This window comes from Anopheles nili, chromosome 3, assembly GCF_943737925.1.
Source record: "Anopheles nili chromosome 3, idAnoNiliSN_F5_01, whole genome shotgun sequence".
Lineage (NCBI taxonomy): Eukaryota > Metazoa > Arthropoda > Insecta > Diptera > Culicidae > Anopheles > Anopheles nili.
In genome coordinates this window covers 5,970,809-5,987,409 of record NC_071292.1, presented here as the reverse complement: position 1 = coordinate 5,987,409, position 16,601 = coordinate 5,970,809, and the positions used below count along the sequence as shown (strand labels likewise).

At 49.6% G+C, this 16,601-nt stretch overlaps 1 protein-coding gene across 1 annotated transcript in view; it reads left to right on the top strand.

The window, feature by feature from the left end:
* Positions 1-16,601, top strand: part of LOC128727508 (protein vestigial) — a 32,143-nt gene that overhangs the window by 6,785 nt on the left and 8,757 nt on the right. Inside the window, exons 2-3 of the mRNA XM_053821427.1 lie at positions 2,013-2,289; positions 3,798-4,115. Coding sequence (XP_053677402.1) covers positions 2,013-2,289; positions 3,798-4,115 — 595 coding nt within the window. The remainder of the gene's footprint in view (positions 1-2,012; positions 2,290-3,797; positions 4,116-16,601) is intronic.

Sequence of the window (16,601 nt, the reverse complement as noted above, 5' to 3'; positions counted from 1 at the left end):
GAATCCTAACGTAGGCAGCTCCGTAGGGATGATAAACGTTGCCTACCTGTTGGCTAGATCGCGGAACATGCACGTCCCGTTCGTAAATGTGTTCCAAGAACGCTTGCTCACCTTCTTTGACGGCTTGAAGTAGCAAAACGGTACGCACCAGAAGGTCCACGGCCGTGGAAAACCAGTTTCCCGATCTCGCGGTGATTTGCTTCTGCCTTTTCGCGCGTTTCTCGCCACAGAATTACTCGCAAACACCGCGAGCGAATGCAACTGATCGGTCAATCAAAATTGGAGACCTCCACACCCGGAGACGGATTCGGATTCAGCACGGTATGATCGCTTGATCCCTCCAGCCACGACTAATTGATCACGCGTGAACCATCTCCTTGGAAGACGCCTCGCTTTATCTGCAGTCTCGCCGTCGAGGCGCACGAACGAGCGAACCTCAATCAATCGATCAAACCTTTCGTCTGCTGGCGTTCGCGATCGGAGAAGGGTCTGTTTTTTTTTCGTTTTTCTTTTAGCACATGAGCACTTTCCGCGCAAAACCGTTGGCACACCGTCTCGCGAACCATCCGGCGCTCACCGGTGGCCACAAAAGAATAATCAATTCCGGCTCCCGGCGAACAGAAGGACCAGTTTTTCCTGCACCCGGTGGTCGGTGGTCTGCCTTCGGGCAGCGGCAGCACAAAACATCCCCCCGTGCACCGAATGTCATCGTTTAATCAAGATAATTGACTAATTGACTGGGTTATCGCGGGATGCGAATCTAATTGAAGAACGCGACACATTGTGCCCCAACCCCTTGGTGTTCGCATGCGGTTAGGAAGGTTTTCCACGGGCACCCTGGAAAAATGGCCACACGAACGAGGGGGTTGATTGCGAGAAAAACTAGCCACCCCAAGGGAGGCCCGCTTTTCGATAGACCGATATGGCTAGACCGGTGAAAGGCAGCTCTTGTGGACGTTTAGGACCTCAGGGGGGTTTCACTAAATTAACAACCGTTCCAGTGAAGGGCCATCCGTGAGCTTCTCCGTGTGTGTGTATCCAATAGATGGCACCGTTTGGATGTGGTGGATTGATTTGATTAGCGCGCGAAACCTCCCAGGGGAGCATTTTGATGCACCTGCAGGATGCATGACACACATATTGATAAGCCAAGTGCACGTTTATGATGCGTTTTTGCTCTCTCGATCGGGGTGCGTGATGGAACTGCTGATTTTTAACCACGAGCGAAAGGATGAAGGGAAAGTAACCAACCAACCGACGATGGAACGTTTGATTGAGCGCGTTTTAGTCGCAAAATCCTCACCGAAAATAAAAAACCTCATCTCCAGAACATGGGCCACTGGTTTTTCTTTTTCGCTTGTGCCATAATTAATCATACACCGAAGGGTGAAACGGAATCGGTTGTGTTTGGCTTCCCGTCGTGAATGGAATGCTCGTGAACGGAATCGAGAGAGTCTGCAGTGGGGGCCAACTTCAAACGAACACCTGCGGCTTGTTCAACCGCGTGTGATTGACTGTGGTGGATTGTTTTAAACAGCCCTACCGGTACGTTCGCATGATCAACCGTCGCTACAATGTTTTGGTGATGGAAATTCTGCGAGCGACCAAAGGCAGGCTTATCTCCGACGATCGCGATCGATGACGCATCTCACGGGGGTGCATTGGAATGCACCGCGGAATGCAATTCATAAGATGCCTGATGCAAGGGGGCATAGCAAAAAAAAAAAAAGAGCAAAGCTCACCTTCCAGACGTGGCTGTGGAATGCGCGATCGTGATGTCGTGGTGGGTTTTAAATCTTCTCCTCTTTCACATCGCCATTCGCTCGGTTTGTCGGTTTTGTGTAATATCGGCTCATTATGCTGTCACGAGAAAGCTCACCCTGTCTGTCACCCTGTGCGATCGTGTGGATGAAGAACTGCCCTCGAAGGGTGGGAATAGAAGTGACCTGATTTTTCGTCGACAAAAAGAAAAAAAAAGCATTGTCTAATCGTCCTTGTTCTCTTCTCCCCAGTTCAACCAGGATCTGTACTCGTCGTCCGGTGTGCCGTTGGCCGCCTCATCCAGCACCTCGGCCGGTTCGCACTCTCCCTGCAGTCCGCTGTTACCTCCGACACTGCCCTCGAACGTGGCGGCCGCGGCTGCCGCAGCTCAGTCCACCTCAACGCTCACCTCCTCGGCAACGGTCACCTCCGTCAACCAGACCGCCATCCCGACCATCCCGCTAGGTGCCCTTCAGAGGCACATCACCAAAGAGGAAGACATCAGCACGGCCCGAAGTGACACGGAAGGTATGTACCCGAGGGTTGGGGGCGAAGGGGTCTTCCAAACTCCCCTTCGAAGGGGGACGCTTCGCACCCACCCCAAAAAAGGGCATGCGGATGCGAACGGGTGCATCATTTATTATTTATGATTCGATGATTGATAATGGGCGAAGGACAATTTATTTATTGGGCTCACCGGGGGGGGGGACCGTGCACGGGCAGGTGATGACACGCTGCGGTGGGGGTTTTTGCCGGTTTTTTTTTGTTCCCGTCCTCCAAAGCCCCGAATTGTCATGATCCTCGCGACGAAAAGGTGCCCCCAGGATCGCAGATAAATTATTAACCCACGCGAACAATGCAAAAGGGGAAGCTTTCCATGGCACGGCAAAAATGCAATACGTCATATGGAAAGCAATAAAATAATCGATAGTACGATCGGAACGCTTCCAGCGATGGCAAAAACAAACAAAAACAAGCCCCCATCGTCTCGCTGAAAGTGAGTCGAGGAAAGAGTGACGGTGATCGCGAAACGGGAAGCGGAACGGACGGAAAACCGGCTGGTGCAGATGCACTTTTTTGTGTTGCATCGTGGAAAGCGATACCAACCGCGGGCGAACTGCAGATGATGGACCGAAAGCTGGTTGAAAGCGAAAGAGCTCGGAACCGATGAAAGGTGAATTTGAAAACAATGCCAAATGGAGAGAGAGAGAGAGAGAGAGCAAAAAAAACTGCCCTGACGTACGCGAATACGGGTCGGCTTGAGGTGGCATTTGATTATGCATTTATGTGTTTTTGTGCGCCCATTTCCAGCAGCAGTCTAAATGCAATTAAAACTGAAGAAAGGAGTGCAATTACAATTGCACTACTCTAGTGATGGCTACTTTTTTTTCACCTCTGCATGCTAATGAAACGAAAAGTTAATGTAAATTGATGGAGCAACAATCTAAAACATATGCCTTCGAACGGGCATTGAATCATCATTTGTTTTTTAATTTAACTCCACACCACGGGAAAAAAATGGCACCAATTCATTTATTCGCCTGCACCGCCATCAAGTAGCCATTGAGGGTAGCGTCGCCGTTTCGGGACTTTCAACCCTTCAGGAAACATCATCCCCACTGCGCACGCGAAGGGGCGTGTGTTTGAGCTCGATCAAAGCAACCCGCTTTCTCGCTCTCGCACCGTACAACATTAGGGGTGAATAATAACACCGGTGGAACTGCGTCTGCGTGTGCGATGCAATACCCTGAGGCTAATTTATGGCTCACTCTCAACCTGCCCGACGTGTGCTGGAACCATCATTGGTTCGGCTATTCGCGCCCACTCGATCTGGCCACTCGAGCTCAAGCCGACGCGCGATGGTGGCCCATGAGTGTGCGGCACTTTAATTAAAAGGACTCTCTGAACGTGGCCAAATTAATCGAGCTGATTCGGGACGAAATTAATGCTCATATTTGCTTTCGGCGCTGGGTGGTGGTGGTGGTTAATTAATTGATGTTTAATAACAACCCCTTTCGTTCATGGCATCATTACAGGAACCATTTCCGGCGCACACAACGACAGCTCCTGCTCTTCCGGGCCCGATTCGCCGCACAATCTCAACCAGCAGCAGGCGGACGCGAGTGGGCTGGCAGCGGCGGCTGCTGCGGCCGCGGCCGTAGCCAGTGGGGGTAGTGGGGAGTCCTCGGGTGGTGGCGGTGGCAGTGGGCTGATGGTCGGCGGAAGCGGAAATGGACGGGCGCAGTACGTGTCGGCGACGTGTGTCGTCTTTACGCACTACTCGGGAGATGCCGCCAGCGTCGTGGACGAACACTTTTCTAGGGCGTTAAATTTTAGCGATAAGAACAATAAAGGTAAGTGAGCTGGAGCCAAGTACGTACCTTTCATTCCAGGGTGGGTTCCATCAACACGGTGGTGATGCAATTTTTACACACACACACACAATGTGGCGTGAAGGAAAATGGGAGGGGGGTTGAAAAATAAACACACGAAAGTAAAAAAAAACCAACCCATTAAACTAACGATGCGCTCTTAACCGGGAACCTTAATTAGCTGTTTATGAGTTTTTATGAGCGCCCTTTTGGTCGCCTCGTCGTAACGCACCGTAAATATTGGCCGCCAGAGGTTAGAGAAAACGATGTGGCCGCCGAGGCGTTGTGGTCGTAAAAATAAATCACAGAAGCCACCCATAAACGTCGGGACGACCCCGAGAACCTGGCGGATGCACCCGCTGGATGATGGAGTTGACAGTTGCGTTTGTCGCTTTTCGGTTCACCCTCGAGCCGTTGCGTGTGACAGGCACGTGTTGCGGTTGGCGGATTCAGTTGTTGGGATTATGTCCCTTAGTGTGACGCCACCGACGACAGCCCTTTTCGGCGTCGGTATTCCACGAATTGGGGAGATTGTTCACGAGTGGCTTTAAGTGCGTGTGGGAGGATACGAATCGATACGTGGAATCTGCGTCCGAGAGAGAGAGAGAGAGAGAGTGAGAGAGAGAAAAAACACGATTTAGGGGTTTTTATTTTGTGCGACGTCTTTATAGTTGCCGGTGGCTTTTACGACACAATTGATGCGTTGAGGATCGTGGGACGTTTACAAAAGGACACCTCGTTAGGAGAACGTACCGTATCGAAGCAGTTACAACTCGTTTGTACGGGTGTAACTCAAATATGTGCCGTTGATTGTTCTGTGAATGTCCAAATTTATGCGTGACTCATCTAAGATCGCATTCAAGCTGCTGAATCGTTGATCGGATGTGTATCGATTCTCTTGATCAGCGACTTACTCATCGAGCCTTCGGTGACTAATCGATAAATGTGGACATTCCCAGCCACCAGAAAAAGCATGACATAACCGAATTGGGAGAATTCCATCAGGGGCTCCATGGTTGCTTGAAGGGTCAAAAGGGTGTCCTCGAGGAGGACGAAAAGTGCATCGCAACAAGAAGGAACCGACCAAAACGGAACCACGGAAGCGAAGTTTCCGCGTGCAGCCGCCGTTAGACGGAAAAGGGGTTTCGTTTCGCTCCACAGGAGACTCGCCGTGGGATGAAGGATGCTGATGGAGTTTATTTGTGTTATTATTTATGACGTCCGCCACCGAGGCCACGAGCCCTTTCAACCGTTGTTTCAGGTAGCGAAGCGAGGTCAATGATTTATTAACCTACAAATGGGACAATTATGGGCGCATGAAGTATAATGAGTGCCCGGAACAGTGCGTCCCGTGGTGCGACAGGATGATGGCCTCTCCGTACACGTGCTTCCTCGTGGTGTTGGCGGATGAGATGGTTTTTGTTTGACGTATTTTTGACAGCATCATGACATCCTGTGATGAGTCTCAGAAGAGAGAGAGAGAGAGAGAGAGAGAGAGAGAGAGATAGAGGGAATTTGAAAGTCATCATCCAAGGTATTAAGATCCTTCTGGAATTCTTTTGGGTTTGTATTCAGCTGCTTTTCCAGTTTTCTGCCCCATTCAGCCTTCATTGTTTTATCAGTAACACCCTTCACTTTAGAAATAAAATAGGATAAGATGTTTCCCATCGTAAACGTGTCCAACACCATTGGTGGCACGCTTCCAGGAGTGCGATAAAAGGGGAGATTTTGAAATTCTCCCCTCGCAAAACAACCAAAGGCTTTCGATCGTGAAAAACAGCCATTAAAATCAGCACCTTCCAACTCGCAAACGGCTCCATTAGCCGATTGGAGAATGAAGGCTCAGAGCACCGTGAGGTCGTAAAAATTACCCCGACTTTTACGATCAGGAAGCTTCTTCCCCTGACCGTTCGGAACTAAATGAAAAAAACCTCAGCCTGCCGGTAGCCGTGATGGCCAATTCACACGGACTGTTTGTAAACAGGTGTGAAATGGCCGAAGCTTTAAAGTGCGAGCCATAAAACTTAATATCATCCAGTCCTCACGGCTGGGGAGGGATGTTGGGGCTGGCTCCAAGTCCGCAACGGGCAGCAATAAAATGTTATACTCTTTTTTTGGTGTTGAACCAACAACCAACACCCCTATTGTTTGGCGCGCATTGCAATTGCAACGGAAGTGCATCCGGTGGGAGATCGTGGAAAAGCTCGCTGGTGGTGAGTGTGGTAAAATGCTCGCGTCAGAGAAAAAAGCGGCTCTAAAGAGTTATTACTTTATCGAAACTACTCCTTCCACCTTGACGGAGGTGGAGCGTGGAAAATATTTTAATGGTTGTTTTGTGCGCATGCAAACGCGCGATCTCTGAGGTGGTTTTTGTGGTCATAAAAATTAAAATTCTCCTGCAAGGGTAGCAACCGCAGCACTAGACCGTCGGTTGATGGCCATAAGGGTGCGAAATTGTGCAAAAAATTTTAATAATCACCCGCACGGCAGCATCGTTGGACGTCTTTCACGTCAATCACGCGAAATGTGTGCGATCGCGATTTGTTTGATCGCCGCGATCTCAAAAATGGGGAAATGAGCACTTTGTTTGGCTTGCAGTTTTGGGCTGGCTGGGCATGTTCGGGAGCTGCCCTGTAAATCCCGACCTGCCAAGGGGTAAAAATCTCACTCCACCAGCACTGTGGATGTTACCGAGTTGGCAGAGATTTAGTAGTGTCACCCGTTGGGGAGGCGAGAACAGCGCGGTAGATTAAATGGCGTCATTTAAATTTAAATTAAGATGATTAATGTCCCACTCGGTGGAACCGCCGGCGGCGATGTGTCGCGACGTGTGTGACAGGGAAAAAGTGTCTCTCTCTCTCTGTCTCTCCCTTCACCCGGTCAGCCCCAATTCCGGGGTGTTCTAGCCAAAAGTCGCCGAATACGGGGCGAGAAGATTTAAATGGTTGCATGATAAATGGCGGCACCCCGAACGCATCAAAGCATCAAAACATATGTTTCTCGAGCGAGACCCTCGGGAGCGGCCAAAGGTGGAGGAGGATTTGGGTGTTCTTTATCGTTTTGTTGTTTGTTTTGCTACTGTTTTGTGTGTGACTCAGGCACAAACGTCTCAGCGTTGTCTGCCACGAAGAGACACCGATCACGGGCAATGTGCACCGGCAAGCGAAATAAAATGCGTGAGTTATTACGCGTCTCCATCGCGCGGCCGTAAATTATCTCTAATGATGCAAATTAAACTGATGATAATTATTTGTGTTCGCTTTTTTGGCCCCCTCGTGAAGCCACGGCAGTGAAAAAGAGCTTGGCTGGGAGGGAGAGAGAATGCATCCACGAGTCGGCCATACAATGAAACAAACTGTGCGTCTTTCCGGATGCGTATCCTTTCATATCCCGACCTCATCCCAGCCGAGGTGGTGTCCTGTGCGTGATAAAATTGACTCCTTGCGCTCGAAATCTTCACGAATCGTCAGCGTTAGTCAGCAAAAAAGATATGGAAAGGTGCCGGAAAATAAAAGAAAGAAGGAGGTTTTTGGCGCTCCTATTTGCGTGGTTCAATATTCCTTGCTTTAGCTCGAAGCAAGCCCTCCGGCCCCATGACGCCTGGGGAATAAGAATTGGTTCGTTTGCCCAAACGAACTCGTTATGAGATAATTAATTCATTGCGTTCGGTTTCTTCCGATTGCGCCACCGGCACCGATGGCTGGTGTCGTCTCGGGACCGCGTCTAATATGCGTTGGAATGTCGTCCTGCAAGTGTTGAGACGTCAGATCGTGATTCGTCAAAAAAAAAAGAGGCGAGACGCTACGACGTGAAAGGGTTGTGTGTAGGGGGCACAAGACTAGCGTGCTACAATGGCTACGGAGGGATGTGATAAGGGAGAATTGCGTAAATGTGTGTGCGTTTGGAGTGGGAGAGTGGCACGTTCGTTAAAGAGTTGAAGGAATTTTGTTCCAACGCACTCGCACACGCACTGAGTGTGCGGTGAAAAACGTTTACGTTGCCTTGGCAACGTTGAATCACCACAGTTCGCGGGATCTGTATTTATCGCGTATCTGCAAAATGTGAAGCCAAAACCCACGAACCAATACCGGGCCATAGAATGCTAGATTTTGAAGCGATTACTCCTCGATTCGGTGGGGTTGAATCAACTGCAATATTAATAACCCATCAGCGCACGGTAGCAGACGGTATTCCTTTCGGAAATTCGAGACCCAAAAGTACCGCGCAAACTCGAACGAAAGATCATAGGCGTGGGCGCAAAATTATCGCAATGTTAATCACGCCACTAATTATTCGCAAAACCCGACACCGTCACGGACCGTGCGGAGATGAGGCCCGGTTTGGTCCCGGATCCGGTCACGGGAACGACGGGATGCAAATTCCTCGGATCGTTCAGCGTTTTGTAAAAATCCCAACCGAATTGCATCGTAAATTCTGCGGCTGGCGAAGCGAAAAACAAACAACAATTCCTCAACCCTTTTTTCGCGTGCGCTTCGGTTTATTCAACCGGTCCCTCAGCGAATGGGACACGGAGGATATGCAGCCTGCAGCCAGGGGTGGCCGGGAAATTATGTCTAGCGAACTTAATTTAGCCGTTTGCTCTTTGATCGAAGATAATAAATTTAATTTCTTAGCTACCAATTTTACGCTAAAATAAGTACTGCACTCGGCCCAACGTCGGTGGTGCTCGCGCTTGACGTGGCGTTCGCGGCGGTGTGGAAAACGGAAAAGTTAGCAAAACCTCGACGGCATCGCGTCTTCCGGACAGGAAAACTCGGGAAATGCTGTCGTGAACGGGCGCACGAGCTGTAAGTTCTTTCTTTTTTCTCGACGAGCACGAGCGCGCACGCTCCTTGTCTTTTCTCCAAACGGAGAAAACCAAGGAAAGGCCTCGTTCCGCAGTTTTCCCGCTTTCCCGTTTTTGGGGCAACTCTTTTAATTGCGGCAACACAAAAGTAACGAAACAAAATTAAACCCGGTAAACGCAGGCTTCATTGTTGAGCGAAGGAAAACCTTGTAACGAAGCGAACCATGTCTTTTTCCCGTGTGCGTGTGTGCCACTTTTCAGCGATTTTCCACCAAATGCACCTTTGTTTCTGTGACCCTCTCGGGAGGGGTGATGGAGTTCTTCTTTCTCTCTCTCGCTCTCTTTCGGTTTTTTCTTCCTCCCTAGCTAAGTAACTCCTTTCGAGTGGGGAATGTTCGGCGAAAGGAAAATACTCTCACTTCATTCTCGCCCGCCCAGTTCAACGGAAAATTGCTCGAATTCCATATCGATCAAACGGAAGACGCGATGCTTTGCCCTTCCAGCTACACGCCACCCGGCACTTCAAGAATGGGTAGATAATTTTCTTTAACATTGGTGATCTCTGTTTTGCCCCGTGACGCTATGTGTGTGTGTGTGTGTGTGCTCCCGGGGTCCTTTTTTGTTGTTCCATCGTCTATTCATTACACGATCACGCGCCAACCAGCCGCTTGGAAATCGTCAACTTTTCGACCGAATTAGCCGGCCGGAGCCGACTCGATGTTGTTAATTTAATTTAAAGCCCCAACATGGACATGCCCGTTTTTCCGCCGCGTCCCCGCCTTCCCCGGAATGTGCCCTACGCCCCCTCCTTGGCCATGCGCACTCACCAAAAACGCACAGTTTCATTGTTCGTCAGCCAGGCGACCGTGCCAGCAATGGTGCGTCGGGCAACGAGCAAAACATTAATTAAAATTTCATTGAAAACTAGACGCCCTAGCACGCGAGATGGGCGGTTTATTTTCGGTTTCAACCCGTTCGGTGTGCCGAGCGTTTTCCGATTGGTTTAATTTTAGCCAAACCTAAGAATGGGTTAAGCGGTGAGCGTTTTTTGAGGTGTAAATCATTGTACGCCGACAGTTGTTGTGATAAAAAGGCCAGCCCCAGCGACTGCCCGGGGGTCATACGCGTGGATAGCGATATTTTCGGGGCGGGCAATGGGTGACAAATTAATTTCCAACCCCGTTTGTTTTGAACGAGCACAAAGTACTCCGGTGGTTAAGCAACAGCAATGATCTATTTTGCGCGGGTTGACGGGCGCGTTTTCGTAATCCATTCGAGGCGCACGCATGACGGCGCGACTCATCGCTTACGCTTTTCCCATGGCTTGCTTCGAATGTCGAGACCCCGAATTAATGTTTTCCCTAATAGTGACCAGCTTGTACGGTGAAAAAGATGGGGAGGAGAGACCCATCCGAGCGTGTTCGGTTCGATGAAATCAGCAAATAATTCCTCCATTCGGCATTCTCGCGGCGCAAGGAGATCCCGAAGTTTACCTTTTTTTGTAGGGGGCAGCGGCGGTGGCACGGATTTTCGGGTGTTGGAAATTGTTATGTTTTGTTTGGAGCGTTTTCGTTTCGCTCTATAGAGCCAGCGAACGTCGGGCGTGCGGTGGGTGGCACACGGAGAAGGGAGCAAAATTGGAAACGGTTCCCACCAAACCCGTCACCCGTTGTCCTTTTTCCAACGGCAACGACGACGACGACGACGCTGTGGCTGTGTATTTATTTTATCTCGACGCTTTTCGTTTTATTTCGCTCGCGCGCGTTTCGCTTCAAACGATTGCCGGCGGTGACACGGTCGTTGGTCCTGGGAGCAGGAGAGTTCCCAGTATTGGAGCATTGGAGCCGACATTCCAAGGCTCACCGGGGGCGCACTCTACCTGTGCGCGACGAAACAGCAAAAACAGGGAAAAGGCAGACAGCCGGATAAAGCACGCCGACCGGACCCGCTGGACAGAAGTATTAGGTAAATCACCGATCGGCCGATTATTCGAGCGACAACGATTGAACCATTGAACATGCCTGCTTCGATTAAGCTGCAACGTGCCTTTCGTGAGTGAGTGAGAGAGAGAGAAAGAGAGAGCGAAAGAGAGAGAGAGAGAGAGAGGGTTCGAAACTCGTCTTCGAGCAGGACGAGAGAAGGAGGCTTTTGTTTGCGGTACACCTTTTCGACGAGCCGGTGTTTGGCGATCGTCGCGGATCGGATCGATAAAATCGCCTACATCTCAGCAAGATCAAGCGACGGGACTTTCCGCAGCCGAAACGCCCAACGAAACAAATGTTGTGAAATAATTTGTTTCCATTTGACAGGGACCCGTAGCAGGGAATGAGGCGGAATCGCGCGCTCGATATGCAACCGTGCACGTTGCAGGGGTGTGTTTTTCTTTTACGGAACTTCTGGATTTTCCGTTGTTGCGTTTATTTGTTTTGCGCAAGAAGTGAGAAGAGTGCAACAAATCACCACGGGAGTCATCGATGGATGGAGGGCGAATGGTATCCTGTGGAAGGACACAAGAGAGAAAAAAAAACGGTACGATTTCGATGCTGCCTTTTGAAGGTCGTTATCGGGAGGCATTGTGTTGTGTTTTGGCTGCTGGCCAAGCTCGCTCAATGCAGGTCTCCATCCCAGAAAGGTAGCTCAAATGGCTACCGATGTTTGGTATTTTGAGCTTTATTCGAAACGAAATTGGTTCACACAATTGCCCGGTGCGTTCTGTGGGAAAGACCGGTTATCACAAATAGTTCACATATTCGTCTTCTTGATTTATCTGACCGATTGAGGTTACGAATTGCAAATGATTTTGTATATTTCGGTTGGGTGTTGGACGTTAGAATGAAGCTTTCGTTGAGCTTGAAGCGTGCCCTTAAATTCTACGTGACATGTAATGTTTCTTCATCATGCGAGAGACGAAAAAAAAAATAGACAACCACATAAACCAACGAAAAGTTAATTAAACACGTGTTCATTTGCACCCTAATGACAGGACATGACCCTAAAAGAGGTCCTTTTTGTTTTTTACCGTGACACACGTATCCATTTTCGTGTTTTATTGCTATGGCTCTAATGCATTCCTGCTGCTTATCGGTAAAAAAGGGACACGACGTCAGGACGCCCTCCACCAGCTGCAGTTTTGGTGAACCCTTTCAACAAACAAACATGAGCTATCTCTTAATCCATCTTCGGGTCCACGGTGTAGGCTTTTTTTGTTGCTGTTGTCTCGAGTTACTCCTCACCCCCGGTGCCAACCAGGCGCTCCGGAATCATTTATCTTTGCCCGGGTGCGCTTATATTGCGCCTCTAGGCATCCTTGAACCAGCCAGCTTGGTATCAAATTAATTTCTACGGATATTTAACGCATGTTTTACACCAGCGCAAGCTACCTCTTTTTATTCAGCTCACATTCAGGCTCACTGGCAAAGTCTCGGGTGGGTTTTTCCTTTTTTTCCCATCCTCCCCCCGCCAGTATTTTCTAATTCGACAGGAAAAACCGAAAGGAAGGAAGAAGACGATCTCGCGGGCGTGGCGGAGGATTTTTGGTGGGTTTTCGGTTGGTTGCCTAGGACCGCCTTGCCTCGCTGCCATCAAACGTGCGATAATTTATGATTTCTGTACGCATTTTCATTAACTCGTTTAAACTCGAGCCTCGCTGGGGTGGAGTATTTTGGCCCGCGAAGACGCGAATGCCAGCGCCAGCGAAGCGCAACCTCACGTTGATTGTGGAGGACTATTAAAATCATGCTTCATCAGTACGCCGGTGCGGTTGGGTTGCGTTTCCCGAGACGCCCAAAAGACGCACCTTAGAGAGGAGGCTGTTTGCTGTTGGGCCGTCGGTCTTGGCAGCAACAATTTATAGGGACTACCCACATCGGGTGAGACGGTTCCTGCTCCTTCTGTGGCAAAACATTATCGTCCCCCGGAAGGCATGTTCATGGCTTGTAGGGTTTACGGAGTAGTTTCGAGCGTATTTCGTGAAGTGAGCGGCATGATTTATACGCAGCCATCACTTGTATGATCCATCGTTTCGAGCAGACGAGAAGACGGAACTCTTCCAGCTGTGAAGCAGGGAAACCCTTCTACAGTGAAGGGTAAATCTTACCATCACCTTGTGCGTGTTTGAGTTAGTAAAGAAATGTGCCTTATCGGTAACCGAAAACGGAAGGTTGTTGCACCAAATTTCAATGGTTGATCAGTTGTTGCATACATCACGATCAGCTTCACAGGGCTAGGGTTACATTTCGTGCCACACTGTACCGGCACGATCATCTACCTCGTTGGGTGAACTATTTTTGACCCAAAACCCATCCATAACATTCCAACCGTGGCCCCAACGCGTGCTGCACGTGGTGTCATTGCATTGCCTGCTCCTTGGAGGGAATTCGAGCACGCATGAGCGTTTTTGCTGCCGCCGGGTGCAAGTGCAGTTCGCCTCCCATCACATCATCATCCCCCGATTAGGGGACCTGGTTACTCATTAATGTCATCATAATCGAGTTTAATTAAAGTGTTGCTGCATTTAGCGCGAGTTGCCGAAGGTGCCAGCGGTGCGTTAGCGTCAAATTGTGGTAATTAAAATATTAATTAGCATAATAAGCCACACCTGACGCAGGGTTGGGGCCAGTGCTTCGTGCTTCGAGTGACACTCGAGTCCTTGGGTGGATCAATGCCACCTAAAACGGGTGATTTACCCCGGGAGGTGTCATCTCAAAAGAAGTCATCAACCGTCTGTCAGCTGGCATTTGTCGCCCTGTCACGGTGGGGAACAAATTAACCCGTTTCTGGGTCGTGTGTCCTTTTTTATTCCCTCCGTGTGTCGGTGATATTCGCGTACTCCAAAAAAAAAAACAACCCCCTGACAGCGTTATGACAGTTGATGGAAAATAGCAGACGCTTGTGGGAGTTGTTGCAAAATCTGCCCGAGTGACAACCGACGAAAGACTCGCGCGAAACCAAAGGATATCAATTAGCGGATTTGTTAAACTACCCAGCGTGTGTGAGGTGGTGGAATAAATTTCATCCCAACCCCAGAAATCGGCCCAAAATTCATACGAGTCATCGAGAAATGCGAGCAATGCACGGGGGAGAAAATATTTCTCTAACCTTTCACAAAACAAATAGACGCGCCGTCGTTTCTCAATATTGTTCCCTCACGACCCGTGGTCCCGTTGGCGGGCATCCTTCGCGAGTAGATAAATTATACCGTTGTAATCTCATCAATTCGGGTGTTATACAGATCGTTAAATTAGAGCGCATCGCCGACCGTGGAGCAGGCCCCTGTGGGTGCGCCTCCCCCAGAAGGACCTCGGCAGCGATCCGGGCATCGAATTTGAACCCGAAAATAATTTCCGCACGCGAAAAGAATGCCACCAATTCGGTGGAAAAATGTTCGAGGGCATGCCTTGCTGATATCCGCGAACGTCCCACGGCATCATGCTACCTACACGCGCGATCAGCCCCAGAAGGATCCGTCGTGTGTGTATTCCACCTCGTGACTGAAAGTGTGACAAAACGGTTAACGTTTGCATATGCGTGTGCGTATACGCAGCCAGTCAAACATGGTGGAACGATACGTGCCCCGAAAAAGATTGCCAATGCGAAGGAAAATGCGTGACGATGGAAAACAGCACCGTGCTCCCGAAAAAAAAAATACCCCACACAAACAAACGCACGTTGCCAACACCATCAAGATGATGGGAGCAGCAACAACAGCAACAAAAAAAGAAGATTTAATGAATTTCGGCGAGCAGGCGAAAAATGCCAAGCAACCAGCGAACCGGCGAACCAAGCAGGCCGAAGCCGCGACAAATTTGCTGGCGAAATTCTAATAACGCGCCATCGCCTGCTCCGTTAAAGCGGCGATGATAATAGTACGCTAAATTTAATTTTTCGCCTGCTGGCGGGCGAATGAATTTGGGTTCCGTGGCCTTTTTTTTCTCTCTCGCTCTCGTGTTGACTCGCGCTTTTGCATTAGAAAATGCGAACAATTTTGTGAACATTTTTGAATTGTTTTTGTGCGTTTTTGATTCTCGTGTTTCATCTCACTTCACAGTCAAAAAAAATATATGCCAGCAAAGGACCCTCTTTTTTCGTGAAAAAGTAACTATGAATCTTCGCCTAGCGTGATCGAACGGCCGGTTTGGGATGGATTGATGTTTTCTAGACATCTGTTCTCTTTCTCTCTTTCTCTCTCTTGCTCGCTGTTTTGTAAGCAAACGCTCACACATCCTGCGCCTTCTCCGGCCTCAACCGGCCATCCCATTTCGGACGGCGTCGAATTCAATCACGCACGTGAATCACGCCTGCCGTTGTCGCGCGAGCCAAACGACACACATACGATGGCACACACACACGCACGCATACTTGAGGGCGCACGCACATGTATGGTGGTGCCCTATTTGATAATGCTATTCAAAATATTTGCACCGTTCGAATGCATGAAATAGTCGAAATATCTGTCTACTGTTAAGCATCCATCGACTCACCATTTTCAAAGGGGTGGCAAAGAGGGGGGGGGGGGGAGGGAAAAGCGGTTGTTTGACACGAGAGATGCCTATTTTCCGCGTCTTTCCGCGTGTCACATGCGCACGCGGCCCATCGTCATCGTCGCCAACGCAATTCGGGCGCCGGCCGACAGATGGCAGCACCGTCGTTGTGATGCTCCTTGGACTTGTGCGTTTTTTCACGCTTCCTTGCGCGCGTTTTCGGGCGCACGAAATCCGCATGAATGAGCCACCCCCATCTCCCTGCCCGCCGGGGGAGGAAGTGGTTTTAAATTATGCATGTAAACTATTTCAACAATCTCGAGCTACTAACGATCGCACGGGTGGGGGCCAATTGGCTAAACGGCTCTATTTTGCGGGATCGTTAGCAGAAGATGGCCGGTCCGCGCTTGTCGTCAAGTTTCGATCTTGCTGAAGAAAAAGGCCGACGACGCCACACACACACCCACAAACCGGTGACCTTTGATCGGGCCGGTCTAATGTGGTCAATTTATTTATTTTATTTCCCAACACCGCAACGACCAAACTGTCACCGGGAATGTGCGCGACGGCGAGTTTCGTCTGTCTTGTAGTAGATAAATTTATCGCCCAGTTGATCCAAGTGGGAGCAATTGTAGGGGGAAAAACTAAACGCCCAATGGCCACTCGTCCGTACGCGCATTCTTTGGGTGGGTTGGAAAATTGCGTAGGGCAACGTGTAAAAATTCGACCAAACACACTCTCGGATCCTTCCTGGGAGACCTGGGAGGCTAAAGGGAGTACTCGGGGGTCATTTGTTGAAATTTCAATTATTGTCAGCGATTCGTCGAGAGCGCACCCGCAAGGACGAAGCGTTTGAAAGGGGGTCTCTTCAATTCAATGGCGGTGTTGCTATGCATTAACGTACTCGCATGAATGTACGTAAATTAATTGACGAAGCATCGCCTCAATCGGGTTGATGGGCATTCCACAATCATTGGGATGGCAGGGAACAGCGAGAAGCATAAGTTGATAAGCAAATTAGAGTGCTCGATGATCCAAGTGGGTGCTGTTTTTCTCTCCCTCCGGAAGCTAATCGTCCTTTTTGCGCCTCGTAAAGTAAGCGAAAAGCGACGGGTCCGCTTCACACAATCTCTCGATTTCAGGCAGCAGCAACAGCATCCCTCGCGTGATGGTTGCCATTTT